The sequence below is a fragment of the Protopterus annectens genome, chromosome 2.part1 (assembly GCF_019279795.1).
Source record: "Protopterus annectens isolate FY-2018-M chromosome 2.part1, PAN1.0, whole genome shotgun sequence".
Taxonomy (NCBI): domain Eukaryota; kingdom Metazoa; phylum Chordata; order Ceratodontiformes; family Protopteridae; genus Protopterus; species Protopterus annectens.
The window spans coordinates 30,404,520-30,432,358 of NC_056729.1; the positions used below are offsets into that span (position 1 = coordinate 30,404,520).

The 27,839-nt window shown below is 40.7% G+C and overlaps 1 protein-coding gene across 1 annotated transcript in view; it reads left to right on the top strand.

Moving 5' to 3' along the window:
* Positions 1 to 27,839, top strand: part of ANO6 (anoctamin 6) — a 1,522,803-nt gene that overhangs the window by 1,061,195 nt on the left and 433,769 nt on the right. Inside the window, exon 11 of the mRNA XM_044061996.1 lies at positions 554 to 699. Coding sequence (XP_043917931.1) covers positions 554 to 699 — 146 coding nt within the window. The remainder of the gene's footprint in view (positions 1 to 553; positions 700 to 27,839) is intronic.

Below are 27,839 nucleotides of genomic sequence, written 5' to 3' on the forward strand. Positions count from 1 at the left end.
TGTGACTGGTGAGGTATCCATGGCTTTTATCTTTAGCCATGGCTCCAAATGAAGAATGTCGGATTGTGGTCAGTTTTAGAATATACATATTATTTGTGAGCATTTGTTGTATATTGGTGCCTAGCATCCAATCTAGAGTTGTAGGTCTTTTGTTTACTTTATTAATGTTAGTAGGGAGTTGTATTATTTGGGATAGGCCATTTTGACTGCTTTGTCCATATAAATAGGAGATGTTGACTAATATTTATGTTAGCTGTGCAATTTTGGGACACCCACAGTTGACTTTCTTAGAGGAAAACATCTCTTTGTGTGCTGTTCAGCACTAAACTTCAAAAATCTTGCATAGTTTTCCATTGTGATATTATTTTTGTCTTTTATTGTTTTTGTCCATCATTTAATTTTTGTTTTTATTTATTTATTGGTGCACAGTTAATTGCATTGCTTTCTTCACTGGTTCTACACCATCAGAAATGATATAGATTTAAATTAGCTATTACTTATTTTCTTTTATTTAGTTATTTTATTTTTTGTAATGCTGTTTTGTTTTTCTCAGTTACTTTATTTTTAGAATTCTGGAAAAGAAGGCAGGCTGAGCTTGAATATGAGTGGGATACAACTGAATTCTTAGACCATGAGGAACCAGTCCGCCCAGAGTATGAAGCACGGTGTATTCGTTCAGTAAAAAATCCTATCACTCAGGTATGTTGTAAGGATCTATAGATTATTTTTTCTGTAAAATATCACAAGAGACTGGTTTGTCTGCCAGACTAAGTAGCACTACTTGACAGTCTTGTCACATCAAAGAAAATGTAGCTAGTTGTTTTATGTTATGATGTAACGGAGCACATATTCACTTAAACTATGTTTTATTTTCTAGCTCGGGACTCTCCGGAGTGATTCAACAAATATTAATACCTGTCTAAAACTTGAGCTTGTGTGATGTCAATTAGTGTTAAAGCTTGCAGTATGCATGCCTTTATGTTCTGTCATAAATCATTAGTCTGTGTCCCTTTACCTACTTGGTGTTGTTTGGATCATCTTGTAGTTTTACCCTGAAGTGGTTTTGCTTATGGTCCTTAAGTGCTGTAAACAGCCAGAGACATCTGGCCTGAAAACACAGGGCTTGTACTCTTGTCTGTAGTGTTGGTATCACAACTCTTGGAATGAAGTTATGTCCTGGAAGGCCAATCAGGGAAAGCATAGGGTTTTTTTGCCCAAAAGGTTTCTTTTTTTCTTTTTAAGAAGAGTTTGCCCTGGGTCTGCTGTATAGCAACAGATAGCTGAGGTGGTAACGTAAAGCGCCCACTGTATATGACAGAATGGGCCATAAATCCTTGGTGCTGTGGTATCACCTGATCTCACTACACACTTCATGGAGAGATCTAGATAGTCCTGAAAAGAGAAGGCTTCCCTGGACAATGTGCTGATCCAGTACTACTGGAGCTGTTCTGATCTTCCCCAAGCTTATAAGATCTTAAACGATATCCTCTTGTATTCCATGGAGGATAACATCCTTCCACCAAGAGGGCAAATTTTAGGCATACTAACAGTATTGCTCTAAAATTATTAGTTGGCGAGTAGGTGAAAAGAAGGAAACTGTGTTTGTATGAGTGTGAGTGAATAAGTTTAAAGGAACATTTTGGTCATCGCATAAAAAGTAGAAAATGTATTATGAGTGTGAATATTCTGGATTTTCTTTTAATGTCAATTTACAAGGACATAAAAACAAAAAGATTCATCCAGAAAGGGAGGAAAAAAACTCTCAATGTGTACATCACAAAGTCCAGCATCTGTGTAAGTAAAATGTTCTAAAAAGAATCAATAGCAATTTGTAGTTTAGGTAAGTACATTTATTTGAAATGGTGCTGCGGTAGCGTTGTCGCCTCACAGTAAGACATTGTCCTGTTCGATTCTCAGCTAAAGCGTCTTCTGTGTAGAGACATGCGTGAATGGGCGTACCTTCGTTGAAGGTTGTGCATCAGAGCTGGCAAATCGGTACGTAAAAATCTATTGCCAGTCATTAGCGGACCGGAGTTCCGCTGTGGCGACCCCTAGCCGGGAAAAGCCAAAAGATACAACAACAACATTTATTTGAATTAGGATATAGTTTGGACCTGCCTCAGAATTTGATGCTTTTTAAATTCTTGAAAGTGGAAACACTAATTGAAAGCATTTCTTATTTAGGAAGTTAAGAACTGAGGAGCAGAGAAAGTTGGAAGTTATTTAATTGCTGTTGAAGACTGCAGGATAGTTGGCAGCTTTCAGCAGAAATGAGACAAAGTGAGTGGGAATGTGAATGTATTGAGGGAAAGTGGTAGAAGCAGCATCTGTGAGACAGGTCTGTGAGACAAGGAACTGCCAGCAGAATTCAGTGAATCTGACAGGCCTTGGCGGCCATTTTGTTTATCTAATTTTTAGTTTTATCTGGGATTCATTTTCCCTTTCTCTTGTGTGGTTACCATTGCCTTTATAAAACACTTGATAGTGATGTGGCTGGGCTGATGGCCTTGCTTTCAGCCTTTTGTAAGATTTTTCATTATAGGTTTTTAAATTTCATATGTTTCTTCTGATGAAAGAGATCCTATCTCAGATGTGCTGGATTGATTTTAAGTGTATGGTCTTTTCCTGACTGTCTGTATAAACCTTTTGGAAGATCACTTCACTCTTACTTCAACTCATTTTGGATTGGCCTGTGTTTTCTTTTGTCAAGTTCCAGTTTGTCCCAGTCATGAAACTCGAGTCTCCTTTAACAAGTGAGAGTATCCTATTTCAGCTAACTCTAAGGATAAGGCTTCAGTGAAGTCTCAGCAAAACCAAAAATCAGATATAGAGTTAGCTGACGCCAAGCTAAAGTAAATTGTCCTAGTTACGTCATCAAAAATTCATATGTAGCCTTCTAAGATCCAATCACAGAGCTGTCCATTTACGTAGTAAGTTTCACCCACTCTTCTACAGTCTATCGCTGATTGGCCAATTACACTCCGTGACTATCGACCAGCAAAATGTAATACTGAATCTGAGCCTTCAGCCTGATTTGGTTGTGACTGATTATATGTAAATAATGTAAAAACACAAATGTTGCCACGCATAAGTACGATTGTAAATTGAACACTATGTTACCCATATGTATAGCTACAGATATGTGTGGTGTGTGTGTTTATATATATATATATATATATATATATATATATATATATATATATATATTATGTGTGTGTGTGTGTGTGTGTATGTATATGTATATATATATATGTGTATAATATATATATATATATATATATATTATGTGTGTGTGTGTGTGTGTGTGTGTATATATATATATATATATATATATATATATACACATATACTCATAAATGAGTAAGCTCAAACTTATCTATACTCAGCGCTCATCGGCCCAGAAATTACTGCTGCATTTGCAAATAAAAGTTACTTGTGTTTCATGGCACAGACATCTTTTTCAGGTTTATAGGGTGGCCACGGTGGTGCAGTGGTTAGCGTTGCTGCGTCACAGCAAGAGGTTCTCCGATTCGATTCTCGGCTGGGGTGCCTTCTGTGCGGAGTCTGCATGTCCTCCCTGTGGTCGTGTGAGTTTCCTCCGGGTGCTCCGGTTTCCTCCCACATCCCAAAGACATGCTGTAGGTGGATTGGACACTCTAAATTGGCCCTAGGCATGAGTGCGTGCATGTGTGTGCCTTCTGTGAAAGGTCGGGCGCCGGGCTAGCAACTTGACACCGTAAAACTCTGCTGCCAATCATGAGCAGACGGGTGATCCGCTGTGGCGTCCCCTAACCGGGAAAAGCCGAAAGAAGAAAAAAGATATATCTATTTTTAGTGATTTAAATTGTTTATACTATTATATTATGGACCCAACATGTCTGCAAAGAATTTAAAGTTACATATGGATTTTGGATGAACTGTCTCTGATGATTTACTTTTGATTGGCATCAGCTAACTATCTATCTGATTTTCAGTCAAAGAAATTAGTCAAAAATGGGCAGGCATGACCTGTTTTCTACAAACCCATATTGGTGATTAACTTGTACCCCCCCCCCCCCAGAAAACCAGGTAGTTTTCCCTTTGTATCTGCTGTACAACCTTCCCTGCTACTGAGGTTAGGCTTAAGGTTCAATATTTTCCCACATATTAGTGCCACTGCAGATTGACAGGTTGAAGAGTTGTGTCTGGGAGCTGTAGCTAAACCTGCTAGGTTCTTCAGTATTTCGTGGTGGGGGGGTGATGCCTATGCATTGTCTACCTTTAACTTTTTTAGTTTTTTTTTTTTACAACTTAATCTTGATGTTTGACTATCTCTCATATGTCCCCCTCTTTTCCTTTCCCAGCCTGAAGGTGGGGCTCTCTCTTTCCTTCTCTTTGGTGAATACCCAAAGTGAAGAATTCATGGAGAATGTTTTCCTTTCTGTGTCCTTACTACACTTCTCCATCATGGGCAGCTCTGCAGATCTTTCTTGACCTTTCTTATTCTGCTTAATTATCTAAAGAAGCCTTTCTTCCCCACCTTTACTCCTACTTGTAGATTTCTGTAAATTTGCCTTTGCCTTATTTAATACCACTGTAGCCATTCTTTTAAATTCTCATTTTCCTGTCTGTACTATGTTCTTCTTTAACTTATGAACATGCTATTTCCTTTGCATGGGCTGCCTTCTTAACTTTTTGAACCATGTTTTGCCTTTATTCTCTGCCTTGCTCTTTTTTTCCCAAGCCCCTTTTCCAAGGTTGCATGCATTATTTTTACATTTATGCATAGGCTGTTTGTTCCATGTACTTGTCTCGAGTTTCCCATTTCAGTCTTATACAGTTCCCCCTGTTTAACATAGTCTGTGTGTATTTGTATTCCAGGTCATCACATTGTACTCTGATAACTACGGCACACTGAAGACTAGTGACAGTGCTTATTATCTCTTGCACTGAATTGTAAATTCGATATTCCAATAGTTTTTATTATGCATCTGTTTATTTTACCTAATAAACAGGTTAAAGTGACAATAACGGGAATCTCCATTTAGGATTCTTGGCAAATATATGAATTAGTAAAGTAACAAAACACCATATCCGAAGGAAAATGACACTGTGTAGAAACATACAGAACGCATCTAATCCATATCATGGAAAACCATACAAAACCATAATATGACAGTAGTACTTCATATGTTTTTGTAGGGATGAGTTTCACCTCTATATTTATATTTCCCCAGAGTTGTATGTAAACACTAATATCAGTGAAAACAACATTAAAGCTGAAATAGCATCTAAAAAGGTCAACAGAAATGGTCTTAAAATGTAAAACGCAGCACAACTGCATTCAGAATTCAATAAGATATCTTTAAAAACATGTAGACAGTGCCAGGGTTAGCTATTTGAGGGTCTCCAATAACCTTCATCTTGGGGACAGCCCCAGAACAAGACTGTTCCCACATCACAGTACTGTGCAATCAACTTTGCCTTTGCACGATACATTCATGTGTTTTTGTGGGTGTATAAGTGTCTGCATGAACAACCTTCTAAATCATGAAGGGCAAACATACAGGCTGACTTTTTTAGCTGCAATGTTGTTACATTGTGACAAGACTGTGTACCACATCAAAGTAGCCAGTATCACAGAGAGCCATTCAAACAACCACCCTGCAGTTACAGTCAACAGTATGGTTAAATTATTCCACATATCTCAGACTTGCACACAAATACATTAGTAAGCATGCCAGACCCATACAAACAGCACTCAGAAAACCATTGTATTATTGTGCATGAAATAAGAACCTAGAATTTTGAAATGTATATTTTTCATAGAGATCAGTGTCTCTTGTGTTTATTTTTTCCATTCAGATTAATGTTTCTATATGACCTCAGTGGTTCATTCCCAGCACTAGTGTTGCAAGAATTTGCCTTAAAATAATGCCGAGCCTCCCAGTTATTTTAGTTGGCAGTTTAGTACTACTTAAATAGACTTGTCAAAAATAGGCATGCTCTGTAGCCCATTGTAGAGCTAACTTCAGGGAATAGATAAATTCCTCTGTCACATTTAGGCACCCTTCTCCAATTTCATTCACTGCAGAAATAGATATACAATTATATCTCAAGTGCAATGATAATGAATGTGATGTAGCACTGACTACAGTTTCCCCATTTGCTAAATTATGCCATTTTTCTCGTCCTTGAGGTGTTACTAGAGGACAGTCGTGCACGAATCATAACCTGTTCACCTGCACTCTGCCCCTCAACATCCCACAGTAACAGACAATACTCAGACCAGTTTTGTACCATCATTGTGCTCATCCAGTACCAAATCAACTGAATAGGCTCTGCCTAGTGAAGTCAGTGGTATGGCTGCACACACACGGAGCACATTGTTGTTGCTTTTCACACCTTCAAGGCACCTGTAGCATGTGGAGCATGTCACTTCAAATGTGTATGTAATTGTTATGGGGAATTGTATATCATGTGGTACACATTGTTCTAGAAGGCAGTCTGAGTAAACACCTCATAGATGCTACAAGCTCATTCACAGTGTCCTTTCTGTATGCTGACCATTCTAGCAAGCATCAAAATATTAACATGATGTCACAGTGAAGAAGCATGGCTGCAGAAGTGAGAAAAAATATTTTCAAGAATTTGTGTGTCTGGAAGTATAGAATTTAATCCTTGTGGTAAAAATTCACAGACTGTAAAACACCATTAATTTTATTACTGCAAGGCATCCTAGTCATAGGTTCATAGGTAGGTACTAGGCTATCGGCCCATGGGCCTAAGTAAGCCTAGCCAACACGGTTCCCTGGCTTACGCCACCCAAGAAAGTTAATTTCCTGTGCCCCTGTCAAGCAGCAGAGCCACAGAAGTGATCCCCGGGGTGTATTTCCTATTTCCCATCCACTCATCAAGATTTTTCTTGAAGAGTGCTAATGAGGAACTTTGCTTGACATAGATGGGTAGCTTGTTCCATAATATAGGAAGTCTCTGGGCAGGAATCTATCCCTCCAGCACGTTCTGTTTGTTGTGGTGACAAGGTTTAGGTCCCTAGAGCTTGTAGTTCGGAGGGATTGGGATTTCTTAAGGTGTAGCATGTCCAACAGCTCTGGGTTTAACATAGCTTTAGATGTTGGGCAGAGATCTCCTCAGAGTAGGCAATATGCTACAGAGTAAAGCTGGAGTTTTTTGAGACGGTCAGTGTAGGGCATCTGTTTGAGGCCAGTAATCATCTTTGTGAGATACTTCTGTGGCCTTTCCAGCTGCTGCAGATGTCTTGTGAGGTACATTCCAAAAGGGGCATTGTACTCTATAATGGGTCTAATGAGTTCTGAGTAGAAGGGAACAATGACCTCCTTTTTCCTGGATGAGAAATCTTTTGTGATGAGGTCTACCACATAGGATTCCCTGACTACTGTGGCAATGTCATTACCAAAGGAGAGACTACTGTCCATCTGGATCCTACGGTCTCTGATCACACATTCTGCATTAAGTAGACTGCCTTTTATGTGGTAGTTCATGGGTACAGAGTTTTTATCAAAGGGGATGACCGTGCACTTTTTGGCATTAAGCTTGAGGCCATGTCTCTGACACCAGGCATCCGTCTCAGTGAGGCCCTTCTGTAGGATGTCCGCATCATTTGGGGACTCGACTATGACTCCTAGTTTGCAATCATCTGTGAACTTTGTTAGCCCGAGGCCTTCAGAGAAGTAGATACCAAACAGGAGAGGTCCCAGGACTGAACCCGGTGGTACTCCACTTGTCACTGGTTTGAAGTCAGATTTGGAGTCTACAACTTTTACAGTGTGGGTTCTGTCAGTGAGCCAGTTGGCAACCCATCTTGTGATGTTGGGATTTATACCTAATTTAGCGAGTTTAGCTATAATTCCAGAATGGGGATGGTATCGAAAGCCTTGGCGAGGTCAAGATAGGCTGTGTGAACCACCTTACCCTCGTCTACGGCTTTGGTGACTGCCTCAAAAAAGTTGATCAGGTTCAGAAGGCAGGATCTGCCTTTCACAAACCCGAACTGGTTGGGGTCCAGAGTTTGGAGGTTACCAATGTCTTTGTTAATGAGTTCCATGATCTTGCAGGCCAGGCTCGTCAGGCTAATAGGGCGATAGTTCCCAGTATCAGTGGTGGCTCCTCCTTAGTGGAGTGGGATAACTGTTGCTGTTCACCATTCAGTGGGCACAAAGCCCGACATGAGACTATGATTGAACATGGTGCTTAGGTGGGGAGCCAGTTCGTTCTGAAGTTTGTATAAATCGCTGCCTGGGAAGTTGTCCGGTTCTATGGATGCTGTGTTTTTGGTTTTAGAGAGTGCAGCTTTAACCTGCATAAATGTGATTACAGGGACTCTGCATTCTTCCTGTATAGATATGGGCCCTTTAGGGGGTGAGAGGGGGTTAAAGTTAGCACTGAACCTATCTGCCAGGATGTTGGCAATGACAGTTGGTTCTGTAATTTTCATGCCGTTGTGCTGTAACTCAGAGCAGATCTGGGTGTTGCTATCGAGATTCTTGACATAGCTATAGAATGCTTTGTGGTTGCCCTTAGAATCAGTGGCAATTTTGTTTTTGTAGCTAGCTTTGGAGGATCTTATAAGGGATCTCAGCTTCTTACTGAGGCTGACCAGGGAGCTCCTCCACTCATGGGATTTTACTCTCTCTTCCAACAGTTTCTTCCTTCTGTTGTATAGTTTGTTTGTGGCAGGGGACCACCAGGTTGGCTTCGTTTTTCTGGAGGATAGCGATCATTTTTCCCATTTTTTGCATGTGGTTGGGGTGTCGTGTCAGCTGTCGCTATATCTCTCGGTTCAGTGCCACTCTCCTACCTTCTTCACCAATCATGCCTGAATGTCACAGGTCTCTCGCACAACCCATCCATCTATCCTGGGTGCCCTCTTGCCTTATTCTTGTCTGTCCCAAATCTTCTTTACCAGATTGTCTTCTGCTTTTCTGAACACAAGTCCAAATGGCAATCTGTTCTCTTTAACCTTCTCTGCAATTGTAGCTACTTTGGCTTCTGTTATATTGTGTTCATCCTACCACCAGTCTCAGGCACTTCATCTCCATTACCTCTAGCTTCCTCAACTGCTCTGCCTTTAGTGCTCCAGTTTCTGTACCATACAGTAGTACAAGTTGTATCACTGTTTTATACACCTTACTTTTCAGCTTCTTTGGCATTATTCTGTCTCACACTGCCTCCCTGCCACTCTTTGTCAGTTGGCTGCAGCCCCTCTGATTCTAGCTTTGACCTCATTCAGACTTCCCTTCTCTTCCATCGCCGCTCCCAGATACTTGAAGCTGTTAACCTATTCCACTGTCTTCCCTTTTATCTCAATTCTCAGCTTCTTATGATTTCCCCCAGTCACTGCCATTACAATTATTTTATCTGTACTCAGTTTAATCCCATGTGCCTTCAGTTTTGCATTCCATTCCCCTATCTTTTGCTGAAGTTCTTGTTCAGAATTGCTTGTAATGCCACATCATCTGTGTACAGCAACTTTGTTGATCTGACCCCTTGAATCTGTTTGCTGATGTCCATCATCAGCATAAACAGTAGTGGGCTCAGATCTGAACCCTGATGCACATCTACTCCCACTTCTGTGAGACCGAATACCATTCGTACTTGAGTAATTGGGTCCTTGTACATAGCCTGCACTAATTCTATCAATGTTTATGGGACTTCAAACCACCACAGGACTGCCTATATCAGTTTTCTTGGGACCTTGTCATATGCTTTCTCCAAGTTTAAAAATGCCCAGTTGGACTCATTCCTCATCTGTAGCTTCTTCTGTACTGTCTGACAAACTTCAAATGTTGGGTCACTTTTTACTGCATCTTTATCTGAATCCAAACTGCTCATCTCCCATCTTACTTTCTACTATTGTGCGTATTGTTTATTAGTCTCCCTCAAACTTTCATGCAATGTGACAGGAGTTTGATACCTCTGTACTGGCCACAGTTGTGGATATCCCATTTGCTCATGTACACTGGCACTAGTATGCTTATTCTACAGTCACTTGGGTGTGCCTTTCTCTCCAAACTGCTATAAATACCCTCGAGAGCCATTTCTCTCCTGTCTCACCCAACATCTTGATCATATCTGCCATGACCTCATTTGAATCTGCTGCTTTCCCTTGTTTTATTTTCCTAAATGCTGTTCTTCTTCTATGGAGGGCTCTTCTTATTCTTTCATTGTAGGATGTGTCTGGGATAATACAACTTCTGTGGGGTTTTCTTCATTCAGAAACTGCCGAAAGCACTCCTGTCTGTCTTTGGTTTCTCATGTGCTGGTGAGCAGGTTGTTACTGACATCCCTTACAAATGGTGTTTGACTGTCTTCTTTATCTTCCTGTCTTTGTCTAGCAAGCTGATAGAGTTTCTTTGTACCACCTACAGTGTCCCTTTCCAGAAGCTGATAGAGCCTCTGATGCCTTGTTTTTTGCTACTGCAACTCTCTTAGCTTTTGTTAGCCAACCAGCATTGCCTAGTCCATCTTTTGTATCTTCCACTTTTTGCTGCACTTCTTTTGATGGGACTTCTGTATTCCACCACCAGCTTTCCTTATGTACCTTATTTCCATACCTGGCTTGGCCACATACATGTACTGCAGTCCTCAAACATGCTGTTTTGAGGCACTGCCATTCTTCTTCAGCTGCATCTATTTTCTCATTATCCTGAGGTTTTAGAGTCCTGAATAATTCGTTTTCTCTCCAGTCAGCTTCTGGGTCTATAGCCTAGTCTCTGTTGACATTAGAGCCTTCTCTGACCACTGCTTGCAGCTGATTATGGCAAAAAGTGGTTTATGCTGTGGGCAGACTGTTTCACTAAGGATACTTTGTAATCAGTTATTCTAAGACGGTGCCTTTTCCTTATTAGGAGGAAGTCAGCCTGAGTTGCATGTTGGCAACTCTTGTATGTGATCTCATGACTGTCTGTTACTGAACCATGTATTGACCACCATCAAGCCATTTGTCAGACAGAAATCTAGAATGACTCTCTCCTTGGTTCACATGGGTGGGACAACTGGAATAAAGGCAGATCTCATATCCTGTTCTGTCTGTCACTCATTATCAGCAGCAATTCATCTTGACCTGCTTTATCTAGTAGGTCCTGCAACTGCTGTTTGAATGCACTATTTTCTTCACTATCGCAACCCAGCAGTGGGGCATAGGCTGAGATTATTAATAGCACCCTATTCATACACTGGAGACTGATTGCTATGAGTCAGAAATTCTGATGACATCCCTTATTGTCTTCTGAAGCCTCTCCTTCACCATAATTTCCACACAGCATTTCTAGTTTGTCCTCCACCTGTGTAGTAGACTCTGTACCCCAAACCAAGTAGCTTTGCTGCATTGCCCTTCCATCTTGGATCCTGGATACATAGGATTTCCAGCCTCCTCCTTATCATGTCATTCACTTTCAAGTTGCATCCTGTCATTGAATTTACATTGAGTGTAAAGATTCTTAGTTCAGGTTGGCAGCTCTATTGGTTTTATGTCCAGCTTTTGCTGAACAGACCTATCTCAGGTAGAACAATCTGGGCAACTGGACACCATCCAGCAGGTAACTTATTGACCCAGGGCTGCTGGGCTTTATGGCAGACGCACACTCTGGCTAACAGGGGCACGTACACTCCTAATATTAACATGGGTCCCTGAGGTAGTTCATTAGGCTGAGTTGTCAACCCACCTCTCACCTGCGAATACCCATTTGGCAACATTAGTCAACACAAATGAATCACCTAAAGCCACTTTTTATACCGTTGAGTGGCTAGACCTGACAGGGCAAGCAGTCTGTTATCCATGTTCTCCTATCTTGAGGATACTGCACACCATAGTTGATGCCTAAAGCTGTTGGTCTGTACAACTCTTCTCCTTATAGGGCACCATCTAGAATCTGTGCTTCTGTCCACAGCTCCATTCCTGGTGAGTTTGAGGTGGAATCACTTAACTTGTGTTTAGAAGGTGGGAGTAACCCCACAAAGATTCAGGGAGAACATGCAGACTCCATACAGCTATCGGCCAGAGGTCAGGATCAAATCTTGTACCTTATCCATGGGAAGCAAATACCTTAACCATCATGGTAACTAGTCTCTTAATCAAGTCATCTTTTTTTTTTCAAGTAGTATACTTTTTTTTACACCTTTATTGAATTATCACTTAAGACACAGCCAAACATACGTTTATATAAAATAACACAAAGTGTGCTAACAAGTTCAAAGTTGCACATATTATATGTCACATATGTTTTTATACAATTCTCATTAATCCAACATTACACAAATTGCTCAATTCCTGCCTTCCCTTAAACCTCACTGCTCCTTCACAACATTATTCTGCATGTATTGTTCCCACAATTTCCATTTTTCTAGATAGTGTATTCATACCTTTTTGTAAATATCCCACTTCAATTTGTTTATCTGTGTTACAATATTCACTGCTTCAAGTACAGTTGATTTAGACTTTAATTTCCATTTTCTAGTAATTGCTTATAAAGCAGCCACCAGAATCAAACTGAACAAGGCCTAGGCAATTCAGACCCTGTGTCCCAGCTCAAAAATAATAATTTCCATTGTTACATTCATTTGCTCATCCAGTATTTCTGACAGAGTACTCTGGAGGGGAATTTTTATAAAGTCTGCCAACTCATTTCACTCTCAAACATATGTTCCCAGTTACCCCTTTCTTCCCCATCACACCTCCAACATTTGCCATCTACCTAAAGAAAAATTCTTTAAAGTCTGCTTAGGGTATAAAAATACCTTTGCAAACAATTCCAAGAAAAAAAATCTAAATATTCTAGCTGTTGGTGCATATTTCTGAGTTATACATACGTTCTTCCATTGTTTCCTTGTGAATTGCTTATCCAGTTTCTCTTCTAAATCTCCTCTGATTGATTCCTATAGTTGTTGTGCAATATAGCAATAACCCATGCCTGGGTGTGGGTAATGCAGGATTTAACCACAGTTGGCGTGGTCTTCGCCCTCGGGACAAAACAAAGACAACCGTGGTTAAATCCCGCATTACCCACACCCAGGCGTGGGTTATTGCTATTATACTATGACATTATTTAAGAAAAGAAACAATTACTTTTCTTAAATAATGGCATTGTATAATGCCTCTTTGCTGCCCTTCCGCAGCTGTCTGGCATCCGCGGCAGTTCTGATGTACTGCGCATGCCTACACAGTACATCAGAGCTGTGGCCAAAAGCAACGGAGAAAGCAAGATCTCCATTGCTTTTTTACTGTTTCGCTATGTTAAATGGGTTTAACATAGCGAGACAGCTTTAAAATAAGCAACGGAGATTTCCATTGCTTATTTTAAAGCTGTCTCACTATGTTAAACCCATTTAACATAGCGAGACAGGTTTAAAAAAAAAAGCAATGGAGAAAGCAAGATCTCCGTTGCTTTTTACACACTGTGTCGCTATGTTAAAGGAGTTTAACATAGCGAGACAGCTTTAAAAAAAGCAACGGAGATCTCCGTTGCTTTTTTTAAACCTGTGTCGCTATGTTAAACTCTTTTAACATAGCGAGACAGTGTTTTAAAAAAAGACTTATACTAATGGAAAAAGTCCGTGAGACCAGACCTTTTTCCATTAGTATAAGTTGATTTACAACATGCACGCTGGCCAATCAGCGTGCACGTTTTGGAATATTAATAGGGGGTCATGGTATAATAGTTTATATACCCTACCAATTATCCCTTTTTTAGCATCAGTTTCTGTATTGGATTCAACCTGAAACTCTACCAGAGCAAATTTTTCATTTAGGATTCCCCTGTCCCTGTCTCTTTGCCTATACTCTTATATCAGTCCCTGATAGGGAAGGCAGTGCCTAGCCTGCAGTCCAGATGTCGTCTTGGCTTCTTCCCATTCTGTTACCTTTCCTTCTCTGGTTATTTGCTCCCAATACCTTGGTTCCTTTGCTAGTTTTCTCCAGAAAATTCCAGTCCCCTCTTGACTATTCTCTGTATTGATAACTGCAGTCATCTCTATCTTCAGAATCTCCTTTCTCCATTCTTGTGGTGATGTAGTTTTTAAAATACTTTATGGCTAATTTATGAATATAATGTTCTGTATGGCTTTTGTTATTCTCCTTAAAGACCTGTATCCAAAATGCCAGTCTCTCATTTCTTGAATTCCCTCCTGCTTCATCATCATCTTCCCTTTCCACTTTGAATTATAGCTTTCTGCTTCTGTTTTGCATATGATATGATATGGTGTATGAGCCTTAACCATGTAGCTCTAAAATATCTTCAAATCAGGTAACCCTAAACGACCTTGTTCTGTCAGAAGGATCAGCTTATCCCACTTAACCCTTGCCCTCTTCCCCGCCCAGATAAAATCCTTCAAGTTTTTATTAATTACTGTCTACAACTTCTCCTGTGGTTGTTAAAAATATGCCTAACCTGTATATAAAACTTAAGGGACTAAAAACATGTTCACTGTTTATATCTTGCTACCTGTATCCATAAACAAGAGCTTCCACTTTCTCAGTGTTTGTGTTATCTTTTGTTTAGTCTCTTCTCACATATCCTTAGCTGCCACAACAGAATCCTTTTTAACCTGTGCTACTAAGTACTTAATTTTATCATGTCCCCATAAATGTGTACTGCTGAACCAATTCATATTTAGGTACATAGTTTACAACTATAGTCTTTGTTTTGTCTGTATTAATTGTGTATCTCGAAAAAAATTGAAACTGACTCATAATGATGTACTTCCATATAACTGTTGCTGTATTCCTAACAAAAGGGATCTCCTGCTAAGGACAGGCCAACATCTGTCCTGTATACTAAAACCTTTAGTACTTACAGGGGCCATACGTCACACGTGTGCTCCCCACGCAAGGTGTAGGGCATAAAGGTGACATATGGATGCACACATTCAGAACTTCTTTGCCACCAGTCCAAACATCATCATTGAATGCCTTTCTTCTGGGATGGTTACCAAGCTGTTTTTTCAGATAAATGCGCCTTTGGGGTTTCTCTCTATTTTCGTTTTCTTTAGTATTGATTGTTTTCATGTTATCTAGAAAGGGAAAATGTCAGTGTGGGAGGCAGATTCCCCATAAAGACCGTCATGACCAGTGCCGCTTTTGCTTGTGTGCTTCTTACTACCATGCACAGTGTTCTACCTGCCGGGATTTTAAGACCCTACATAGTCGTCTCTCCCCCTTATCTGTTTACCTAGAAAACCAACATCTCAAGCCATTGGCTTAAGGTGCTATGGCCGAGTCTTCCCACCTCAAGGGTCAGCCATCTACCAAGAAAAAGGCCAAAACACGTATGCCTGATATGGCTGTTTTCCAGCCCCCCCCCCCGGACATTTCTCTCAAGGCTAGTGAAAGCCTGGAGGATTGTCCAGTTGTTGCTTTGGATGGTGTGCCAGGATCCCATTGGAGGATGGCATGGATCCTGCTCTTCAAACATCCTCGGAGACTTTACAAACATCTGCTGCAGACATTGAGGGGGAACCTCATCTGATTATATCCAGGAGACCAAGGGGGATCCCACAGATTATAGTGAGGTAGGAAATCCCTACCACACTTAGTAAGTGTCGCCAGGGTTCTGGCCCTCCTATGGTGTTTTGTGTGGACCTCCTGCAGTAAAAGTAACAGAAAACCAAGCATCTTTCCCCTGCAGTTAAGAATCCCCAGTGTGAATGACAGGATTTTACTTAGTGGTTGTTTAATGCTTTAATGGCTTTAAAGCCTCCTCCAAGGCAAGTTTTGCCTGCCCCTCCCTGGTCTTCCACTCCTCTTAAAAGATCTAGGGAACTGAATCACTCTGATGACGATCAGGACTCTGGAGAAAGAGGCCTTAGCTTACTGTTTCCAAATCCCTTCACCTTGGATTATAGTTCAGAAGAAGAGGATTCTGCTAGTCCAGATTTGGAGAAACTGTCTTTTGGGGACAGTGTTACTCATATGATGGAATTCTTTAAGTGGGACTGCTCTCACATTTCTGATATTCAGAAGAACTATTATGAGCTCCTTCAGATAGTCTCCCACACCTTCTGCTGTTCCCCTTTTCTGGCTGCCCTCCTGAATACTTTCTCAGCAGCTTCTATGACCCTTTATTCAAAGCTTCCATCTTCCTAGAAACCTGACAGGTTTTACAGGGTGCCTGATGAATGTAAATTGTTGTATAAATGCCCTTCTGCTGATCCTTCTGTAGTGTCTGTCTCCAACAAATCCTCCAAGTTTTTGCCCTCTACCAAGCTGCTTCCCTCAGGCAAGGATAGTAGGGCTATAGAGAGGCTAGGCAAGAAAGTTTATACAGTGGCCACCTTATCCTTTAGGGCCATTACCTACCAGACTCATATGACTGTGTATGTTTTGGCCCTCTTTTCTCAGGTTTCTCAGGTAATCTCTGATCTCCCTGACTCTGAGGAGAAGGCTTCTGTCCTTTCCTTACTGGGTTCCACCTCTCAAGTTTCCCACCATTCTATTAAATGCAGTAATGATGCTGCTGATTCTTCCTCCAGGGCTGCTGCATTTGACTCTAATGAGGCGTTACCCATGGATTCATCTTCAGGCCTTGCCTGATGACATTAAGGCCAACTTGTTGGATGCTACTTTGGATAATAAAAAATCTTTTTGGTGCTGCTTCTGAACTTTTTAAGTCTCTCCAGGATAAGAGCAAGGCCTTACAGGAGTTGAAACATATTTTTGTTTCTCCTATTCCAGGGTTTTAAAGGAATAACCCTTCCAAATTTGCTTTTATTCGCAGGCAGTCTCATCCTCTGCCCAAAGGTAAAAAGGGTTCCAGACTTATGCCGCCTGCTAAGTCTACTGAAACTCCTACTTCTCAGAAACCTGCCTTTCAAGACAAGCTGGGTTGTGTTTGACAATTTGCTTCCCCTTTCCCTCTGCCAGGTCCCTTTATCCCTTCATCTCTCCCTGTCACTTCCAAACTGGTTGAGAATTACAAAAGACTCTTGGGTTTTGTCTGTTATCCACCAAGGGTATTTCATGGTTTGGATATCCCTTTCTACCTTTTTGGGCACTCCTCAACCTCCTCAGGAACAGCTTCCTTTTTTCTCAGAGGTGCTTCATTCTCTTTTGGTCCAGAGCACCATTCAAGCCATACCCCTGGCACAGATAGGGAGGGTTTTGTTCCTCCAGAATGTTTCCGGTTTCCAGGAAGGTGGGCACTTGGAGACCAATTCTGGGCCTTTCCCAAATCAACACCTTTCTTGAGATTCCTTCCTTTGTCTCTTCAGATCTTAAATCCTCTTCTTCTTTCCCAGGCCTTTCTGGTCTCTCTGGATTTCAAGGATGCCTACCTTCATATCCCAATCTGACCCGTTTTCAGGAAAGTTTTACATTTCTATGTTTCTTCCTTGCATTTTAAATTCTTTGCTTTGCCCTTTGTCCTTTCTACTGCTCCAAGGGCCTTCACCAAATTATATTTTATTTTTGTTTATTTTACATTTGTTTACCAGGAAAGTCGAACTGAACTATCTCTATTTTTCAGCAGATGCCCGGTGAGAAAAGCTGCACAGAAAAAAAGAAAAAAAAACGTAACAGAAGCATTTACAATGGTAGCGCAAAGTTTTTATTATAGAGAATGACAAGGTAGTTAAATTAGGTATAGTGGTAAGAATCACCTAGAACATTTTGTATAATTTCAGTATCACGTTTTTTGTAATAACAATCTTAGTCCTAAAAAATACAGTGTATAATTTAACAGCAGATTTAGACCCTATTTTGATGAAACACATTTAAAGTAGAAGTTCAGCAGACGTAGGTAGGTGTTTTGGAGTAATCTTTACCAGATCAAGGCTAGTTAGCTTAAAGGTTGTGTTTTCGTAGTCTGGGCTAGTATAAGAGCATATACAAATTTCGTTTAGATGTGCTTTTAAGCATCTCTTTGAATTTTGTTATAACGGTGGTAGTTTTTATCTTTAGTGGGAAAAATACCTCACTCCATTCATTGCTTTTTTCAAGATAAGAGGAGTTCAGATCTTTCCTTATGTGAACGTCTGCTCATTCAAGCTTCCTTCCCCAAGGCTCTGATTCAAGATCTCCATAGGTTCATAGGTAGGTACTAGGCTATCGCTATCTGCCCAAGGGCATTTCTAAGCCTAGCCAGAGTGTGTCAGCTTTCGCTGCCCCATTGATTAATTAACTGTGCCTCTGTCAAGAAGAGCCAATGAAGTGATTCCAGGGGTGTATTTTCTGTTACCCATCCACTCGTCAAGGTTTCTCTTGAAGAGTGTTAGTGAGGGGCTCTGCCTAATGTAGTTAGGAATTTTGTTCCAAAGCATGGGGAGTCTCTGTGACAGGAATCTATCCCTCTAGCATGTTCTATTTATTGTTGTGGCGAGGTTTAGCTCACTAGAGTGAGTGGCTCGCAGTGACTTGGATTTCTTTAGGTGGAGCATGTCCATCAGTTCTGAGTTGGACATGGCTTTGTAAGTCAGGCAGAGATCACCTCTGAGTAAGCGATATGCGACTGAGTATAGCTGGAGTTTTTCCAGTCGGGCTGCATAGGACATGATTGAGGCCAGTAATCCTCTTGGTGAGGTACTTTTGTGGTCTTTCCAGCTGTTGAAAATGTCTTGTGAGGTACATCCCAAGTGGAGCATTGTACTCTATGATGGGTCTGATGAGTGACGGGTAGAGGGGCACTATAACCTCTTTATTTCTAGATGTGAACCCTTTAGTAATTAGATGGGCTACATGGAAGGATTTCCTAACTACTTTGGCAATATGATTGTCAAAGGAGAGATTACTATCTACCTGGGTCCCCAGATCTCTTATTACCCCTTCTGTATTAAGGGGGCTGCCACCTATGTGGTAATTCATGGGTGTTTTGTTTTTCCCAAACGGGATGCCTCTGCATTTCTTGGCATTTAGCTTGAGACCATGACTTTGACACCAGGTGTCCGTCTCAGTAAGGACCTTTTGGAGAATATCCGTGTCAGCCGGACAGGACCAAGCCTTGTGGGACACCACTTGTGACTGGTTTAGAGTCGGACCTGGAGCCCGCTATTCTTACCGTGTGAGGTCTGTCTGTAAGCCAGTTGGCAACCCATCTCGTGATGTAGGGGTTTATGTTCAGGCTGGTGAATTTTTCTATAATTCCAGAGTGGGGAATGGTGTCAAAAGCCTTGGCGAGGTCAAGGTAGGCTGTGTGAACTACCTTCCCCTCATCTATGGCCTTGGTGACTGTCTCGAAGAAGTCAACCAGGTTTAGTAGGCATGATCTGCCCTTAAAAAAGCCAAACTGGGTCGGGTCAAGTGTTTGGAGGATCTCAATGTCTTTATTAATGAGTTTCATGATGATGTGCTCCATAGCCTTGCAGACCAGGCTAGTCAGGCTTGTGGAGCGATAGTTACCAGGGTCAGTTGTGCCCCCTCCTTTGTGGAGCGGAATAACCATAGCTGTGCGCCATTCTATGGGCACGTAGCCTGTGGAGAGACTGAGGTTGAACATTGTGTTTACTATTCTCCTGTTACAGACACTGGGGTTCACTATAAACTTTCAAAAATCAGCTCTGACCCCTCCTCAGGATCATGTTTTCCTTGGTTGCAGGATCCAGACCATCCCCATGCTAGCATTAATGCCTGCCCCAAGGCCCTGTCTCTTATTGTCTTTTTCCAGTCTCTTCTTCCTCTGGAGTCAGTTATGGCCAGGGACTTTCTCAGGGCCCTTGGGTTTATGCTTTCCACTATTCCCATACTTCCTCTGACTAGGTTCCACATGAGAAAGCTACAGTGGTACCTCAAGTCTTTGTGGCTTCAACACTGGCACCTTTTGGACTTCCCTTTCACCTTCCTCCCCTGCCTCAAGCTGAAGCTTCAGTAGTGGATTCACCAACTTACTCACAACAAGGGAATGTCTTTCCAAGCCTCTGCCCTAATTCAAGCACTCTTTAAAGATGCCTCAGACAGGGGATGGGGGGGCCTCCTTTGGCATTGTCAAGCTTCAGAGTTTCTGGTCTCTGCATCAGAGGTTAGGCCACATCAACATAAAGGAGATGAGGGCCTTGCTTCCAACTCTTTAGGCTTTTCATTCCCTGTTTCATCTCAGGCCCCTCAAAATTTTCACAGACAACACCACTGTGATATGCCAACAAGCAAGGGGGTAAAAGGTCTTTTCTTCTTTGCAGGCTAGCTCTTCAGGTCTGGAATCTAGCTGTCCAGTATGAAGTGACTCTTTGGGAAAGTTACATTCCCTCAGAGCACAATCTAGTGGCAGCCTCTTTGAACAGGTCTAGCAGAAAAGCGCACGAATGGATGCATCACTGAGATGTGTTCCTAGACATTGTCCTTCGGGAGTATTCCTCAGGTAGATCTTTTTGCATACCCTTTGAACAAACAACTTCCTCTACTCTGTTCCAGAGTTCCAAGCCCTCTGGCTTGGAAAGTGGATGCCCTGCCTTTTCCTTGGAAAGGGTGTTTCCATACATCTTCCCTTCTCTTCTTCTGCTTCCGAGGGTCTTGCACAGGATCATGCAGGACTCCTCCAGAATCTTTCTAGTGACTCATTTTTGACCCAGGCACCATTGTTTCCCCCCTTCTTTCTCACGGCAATCACCTCAAGTTACCTCACCAGGCGGACCTTCTAACACAAGACAAGTAGTCTCTTATCCATCCTCACTTTTCCACTCTTCAACTGACAATGTCAGTGATAGGGTTTTTATCCATTTTAGGCACCTCTTTTCTGAAGATATGCTCTGGGTCCTGCAAGGAAATTCATTACCAGGAAATCGTATTTGTCCAAATGGAAAAGATTTTGGTGCCTGTCTCGAAACCAGGATCCCTTATCTGTGCAGATTCCTATGGTTCTGTCTGGATTGACATATTCTTCAGTTAAAGCTCACCTGTCAGAAATTTATGTTTGTCTGCCCTTAGCTACTCCTCTGGTTTCTAGATTTGAGGTCAAGCAGTTTCTTAAAGGGGTCCTTCATGTCAAGCCTCCCAGTAAGCCAATTCCACCTTCATGAGACCTCAGTTTTGTTCTTGAAAAATTGACTTGGGCTCCTTTTGAGTCTACTGCTTCAGCTTGTTTACACCATTGTGCTTGGAAGACTGTTCTTCTTTTAACCGTCACTTCAGCTAATATAATGTCTGAGCTTCAGGCTGTCATGGTTGTTCCTCCCTTTTTACTTTTTCCATAGCTACAGAATGTCTCTTTACAATAATCCTTCTTTATGCCCAAAGTGGTCAATGAGTTGTCTCTTAATCAGTCTATTCATACGCCTTCCTTTTTCTTTTTCCACAGTCTTACAGTAAGAAGGTTCTTCACACCTTAGATTTGCATAGCCAACTCAGGTATTATTTAGATAAAACTAAGGATATTTGCAAATCTGAGTAGCTCTTTGTTTCCTTTCTTCCCAGCTTTTTGGGTTTGGTTGTTTCTAAGCAAACCATCTCATCCTGGATTTCTGTGGCCGTTTCATTTTGTTACTCTTTTCATGCTAAGTGTCTCTTTTCCTCTGTAAAAGGTCACTCTACCAGGGCTGTTTCCTCCTTTGGTGCTTTTTTCAAGGGGCTGGATATTAATTCCATCCTTGAGGCTGCTACCTGGTCTTCAGTTCATACCTTCATTAAGCATTACAGGTTAGCTATTATTTCCAGGGCTGCAGCCGGCTTTGCCAGGGTATCCTGCATGACTTCTGAAGGGTTCTTCAGTGCAGTCCTTGTCCAAGGTTTCTTCTTGAGCTTTTTTACTCTCTCCTTTATTAGGAATACTGCAAAAGTGATGTGGAAGGATATAGTACAGGTGTGTAAAATCTTACCATAACAGTAGAAGCCCTTCTGTTGACTGTTGCAATATTCGTTCCCTCCTTCCTGCCCCCTCTGCTGTAGCCTGTTCTTTTTTGCCCTCCTATCCTTCTGGATGTGCATGTTCTTTCTTGTCCCTAAGGATATTCTGGTCTTCCTGGGCGTTTTCAGTTTTGAATATGTGCATCCGTATCTCACCTTTATGCTGTACTCCTTGTGTGGGGAGCATACATGTGATGTACAGTGTCTGTAAGTACTAAAGTCTTTGATATACTGGCTGGACATTGGGCTATCCCTGGAAGGAAATCCCTTCTGTAAGGAATACTTCAACAGTGAAGAGAAAAAGATCTACTGTTATAGTAAGATTTTATACAACTTTACTTTTCACAACACTGAGATATCCTTTTCTGGTTTTATCAGGTACAAATATACTATCATCTGCAAATAAAGCCATGTTTTCTTGATTACCATACCAGTTATATCCTTGAATTTCTGAGTCCCATATTTTATTTGCCAGTGGTTCTAAATATAATGCAAATAAACAGGGAAGATGACACCCCTTGCCTGGTTCCTCTTTTCAGACACAACTTGTCAGAAAGGAACCCTCCCACTTTAATTTTTGCCTTCAATCCCTCATGTATTCACCTTGTTAACCTTATTAATGGATGAGAGAATGCAGATGTTTCCATTCCCCTACTCATAAAATCCCAGCTTATCCTGTGAAATGTTTTCTATGCATCAAGACCCACAAACGTCAGTATTGTCTTACATTCTGATTCCGTCTAGATCCTTGTTGTTGTTTTAATGTTGTCAAATGTATATCACTCCTCAAAACCACATTGATCCATATCTGTCACTTTTGGCAACACATTTTCCATTCTTCTAGCTATTACAGACATAAACACTTCATAATCATTCCTTAAAATTGTAATGGGCCTATATGAAGATGGGTCTTTACTGTTTATTGGTATTACAGCCACCACGGCTTTCTTCCAAGATGTTCGTGCTTCCCCCTCCTTTTAGAATAATATTACAAATTATAACTTTTGTCCCTCCTGGCTTCCAAACGTTTACAGGAATACCATCTACTTCTGGAGACTTTCTTGCAGATTGATTATACACCACCATTTTTATCTCATCTCCTCCTGTCTTAACTAATTGTTGAGCCTCATCTACCTCTAACTTTGGAATACTTAAATCTTCCATAAATATTTCCATGTGTACTTTTTCTTGATTTCTGTATTTCTGTTTTTTATACAGATTTTCATACATTTTATGAAATATCTCTTAAGACCTCTAAGGATCTCTGGATTTGATGTTATCCATGTCACTATTCCTCACTCTTGGGTCTTGGATCCAACTTCCAAAGTCAGATCCAAGACCCAAGAGTGATGAGTAGTGACACAGGATAACACAGATGCCAAGTTATGGTAAGTACATAACTCTTTTTACTTTTCTTGTTATAGGCTCCCTAAGTTTGGAAACAACCATTTCTACTTTGTTGCCTAAGTCATTGTGCTAAGATTTTTTGTGCTCTGGAGTTATCAAAAACAGTTGCCTAACAGCAGTCTTTCTAAACTCATGAATATTATCCAGATACCCCCTTATTTTCTCTTTAGCACTCTGCAAGTTGCACATCTTCTTGTTCTGTGAGATTCCCTTATTCTGCAATACCTTAACCTTTATCAGCCCCTCCAAATAATTCCTGTTACTTCTTAACCACATCTCTTTTTCTTTTATTTCTACTTTATTCTTAAACACTCACTAGCTATAGCGTCTGAAGAAATTTCTATCTACCCTAATAGTTCTCGAATAATTATCACTACCAATCTTTTTATCAGATAGGTAGGGGAGCACCAGTGTCTCATTTTTGCTTCATTTCCCTGCATTTTTATCTTAGTTGTTATTGGTGCATGATCTAATAGTTATTGGATGTGTGTCTCATGTGAAGTTTGGCTAGTTTAGCCCAGTTATAGTACCTTGGGGAATAATATGCAAATTCTCTCTAAGTTTCTACTACTGAATTCACATCTTCCATATAAAATGTTTGCATAAATTTCTTCAGAAATCTAGCCTGTTTTGTTGTATTTTCACTTCTTTGTCCCCCATATACATCCTCACTATATCAGGTTCCAGTCCCCACCTATAGGTAATACTCCCTGCTGAAAGCTGATTATTTCTCCCAAAATGTTCTTTAGCTCCATAGTAGCAGTTTTAGGTGGAATATAAATACATGACAGCATAATCCTCCGTCCTTGCCATTAGCCCTTTACTACCACAAATCTACCATTACTATCTTTTTTTTTTTCACTTTTCTGTCACTATTGGAACTCCTCTACCAGTTAGTGTCAGTAGTTCCCTTTTCCTTTGTCCTGGATATTCTGCTGAATATCCATCTTAAAACGCTATCTTTATCAAATTCACATTCTCACTTCTTTCCAAATGAGTCTTTAGTAGCATTGCTATTTGCACTCTGCATTTCTTAATATAATTCAGTACTCTTTCCTTTTTGTGTATACCTGTGGAGCCATTCATATTCCAATATAATATGTTTAGTGTAGCCATTATGATAAGTTATTAACTCCTATTATATGTTTAACAGCTTTTTTAAAACTTCTTTTTCCAGCTTTTGTGTTACCTGCGCCCATTAATATTTGGCAGGTTGATCTCTTATACAGTTGTTTCTTGTAATCTCTTTGAACCTAAGTCACATTTTACAAGATTTTTTGTTTTAATGAAGACCCCCAAATAAAAAAAAAACACCACCAGAACACTCCCATAACATATTAACTTAAAGCAAACACAAAACTAAATACATCTTCAGATAATAAAGTTTAACCCTCTTGATAGGAACAGTTGTCTAAAATTGACATCTGCACGCACAGACATTACTTAACATAATATTAAGGTTGTCCATGGTAAGATGCATGTTACAGCTTGTGCTCCTACTTAAATTAATTGCTGTCTTTTCTTGTCTTATCTTTATTCCTCTCCCAGATATGAAAAACATCTTGTATGCTTTCAGAAAACATTAACCTTTAGCCTTAAATTTCCCAGTGAGCACACCCGACTAACCCTGCTTAACTGGATCTCCCACTCCTTTGCAGCTTTCTCGTGGCAAGAAATACAAGCATTCATCTCACCTGCAGGGAAACTATTAGTGTCATTAATCTTCCTGCTGTACTAAGCAGGTTTCTGTAGTGAAACACTTAAGTGCTTATTTGACTAGTGGCATGCTCACTAACTTAATCAAATAGTGTTGGACTCCCCTATCCTTTTCCCTGAACGTTCTCCTCCATTCTTCTTTCTTTTTAACAACTGCTAATATCAAGAGCTGCAAAACTATACAGAACTAATAAAGCAACATGCGTTAGGTTGCTATTACATGCATTTTTCTTACCTCTAGGAACTGCGTACTCTTAACTGCACCACTGTCTTGAGGCACACACTAACTGATTGTTTCTACTGTGGTCTGGCAAGCTGCTCAAGGTTTCTGCCCATTCCGTTCGCCCTCACTCCTCTCGGGCTCAATCCACTCCCCTACCCTACCCCCATTCCCAAGCCACCCCCACATCAATTACATTTATACCTTCAATAAGCTGTTCCCTTTCCTGACTAACCCCAATCAATCACCCAGACACCTACACCAGTATCCTCCCATTCACTCCACCTTAATTATCTTCCTTCTTAATATTTTCACTTCCTGAATCTTCCTCATTCTTCTCCTTAACTATAGTGCCACAACCTTTTCCTAACATGTACTATACATCAAAACCTTGTATTACCTTAATCTCCCTTACCTCCATTCTTCTTTTCCTATCTCACATCACCTTCCTACATACTATATTCCACTCCCCAATGTCACCATATTCCACATCACCCTTTGCACCCCACACTAATACCAATAGTTTCTCTGACATCTCACCCTCTTTATTCAACTTCTGTACTTGGCACTTTACAAAAATTAAATCCTTTGTCATCATAATTAAACTAAAATTAATTTGTAACCTCCACCATAAGCCTCTCTTCATTACTCAACATCCCTTCATAACTACACATCACTACCAGGCCCTCTCTCTATGTGGCGACATTCACCCCAATCCTGGACCAATCAACCATCCTGCCCAAAACCTTTCTTCTAGTGCCAAGAACGTCTGCTTCACTACAATTAACGTATGTAGTATCAGTAACAAAACCATCAAATTCCATGCCTGGCTGTCGCACTTCTCCCCAGATTTTGTAGCAATCACAGAGACCTGGCTAAAACCACATATTGCTAACACTGAAATAATCCCGTCAGGATATAACATACATAGAAATGACCAGCTACATAAAAAAGGTGGAGGTGTTGCATTACTCTACCGTGACACTTTAGCTGTTACATCAAAAACGGACCTCCTGCGCGAGAGCAATTGCACGGCTCGAGGCAAGAATTCAAAAAAACATAGAGTGAGCCAGCAAACTGTTGCCTGAAGCAAGATTTATTAAATAAATGTAGAAGACATTAAAACAACAAACAACCAGACCGGTTTCGGCTGGAACCAGAATCACAGCCTTCCTCAGTGCAGCAGTTTAGCTGTTACACCATATGACAAACCTATACCAACATTTGGAGACATGGAATTATTACTAGCTAACCTTCACATCCACAACAGAAAACAGTTCTGTATTGCTGTACTGTATATTCTCCCAGGTCAAAATATACCTACTCTGGAAGATCTACCATCATGGACCACCCTCGATATATCAAATGAAACCATCATTCTTGGCGACACAAATATAAACTGGCAAACTCTCATCTCTGACTCCCCAGTAAATAGTAGTAACTTGCACAGGTTTACTCAACTCATCTCTAGCCCTACTCGTAACGTAAAAAAATTAACAGAATCAACACTAGACTTGATACTCGTCTCACGCCCTCAAAGATTCACCAAGGCAGGGTCCCTACCCAATACCTTTAGTGACCGTCTTCCTACCTATACCCATAAAACTCAACTTCAAACAGACAAACTGCATTGTCTAAGAACAACTAGGAATCTTACCCATTTCAATGAACAACTATTCTTAGAGTCTATAAAAACCAACTGGTCCCCTACCAAATTTCTCCCACTGGATGAAGCAGTCAACTACTTCAATAAAGTATTTTTAGATATTCTAGACAGCCTTACCCCCAGACATACCAAATGAGTAAAGCCTAACCATCCCCCATGGCTAACTAAATAGTTACTTACCTCCAGGGGTAAAGCCTGGAAGGAATGGCATAGAAATAGAACCCCACAACTTGAACTCAGATATAAACAACTCCGTAACAATGCCAGAAAGCAAGTCATCACTGAAAAAAAAAGCTATTTCTCCACTAAGCTCAGTACCCAACAAAATAACCCCAAATTGTTCTGGAACTCTTGTTTCCTTTCACCTAAATCCTGGTACTCAACACAACCCCTCTCCATCTCCTGACAAAGACCCTCAAGAAATTGCCCAAGCCTTCAATTCTCATTTTATTGATACTATCCAAAAACTAGTTAATGATTTCTCTCTACAAACTAACAAAAGTATAATTGGCAACATAAACGACAATACACTCTCTAACCACTCCCCCCACATCAATTGCAATTCCAACAAAAGCCCATCCACTCCTCTATTTACATTACAATCAGTACCCACCTCTATAGTTTTTAAACTGCTCTCAAAACTAAAACCATGCTCCCCCTCTTCCAATGGCCTCCCAGCTGAATACCTAAAACTTGCAACAGATTCTATAGTTTTTCCAATTAGCATTCTCATTAACCGATCAACCTCTAAATCATATATCCCACAGCTGTGGAAAAACTCAATTATTACTCTCCTTCACAAAGGCGGTAACATCAGTGATCTACTACCGGCCCATCTCCATACTTTCCTTTATCTAAAATTTTAGAAAAGAGTATTCATTCTAAATTGCCGAAGCATCTCACAGACAATAACCTACTCTCACCCACCCAGCATGGTTTTCCGCCAGCACACAGCACAACAACAGCCTTAATGTCATTTACCAACACTGTATACAAAGCTCTTGATGAAGGCCTACTAACATTAGTGATCCTACTAGACCTATCAAATGCTT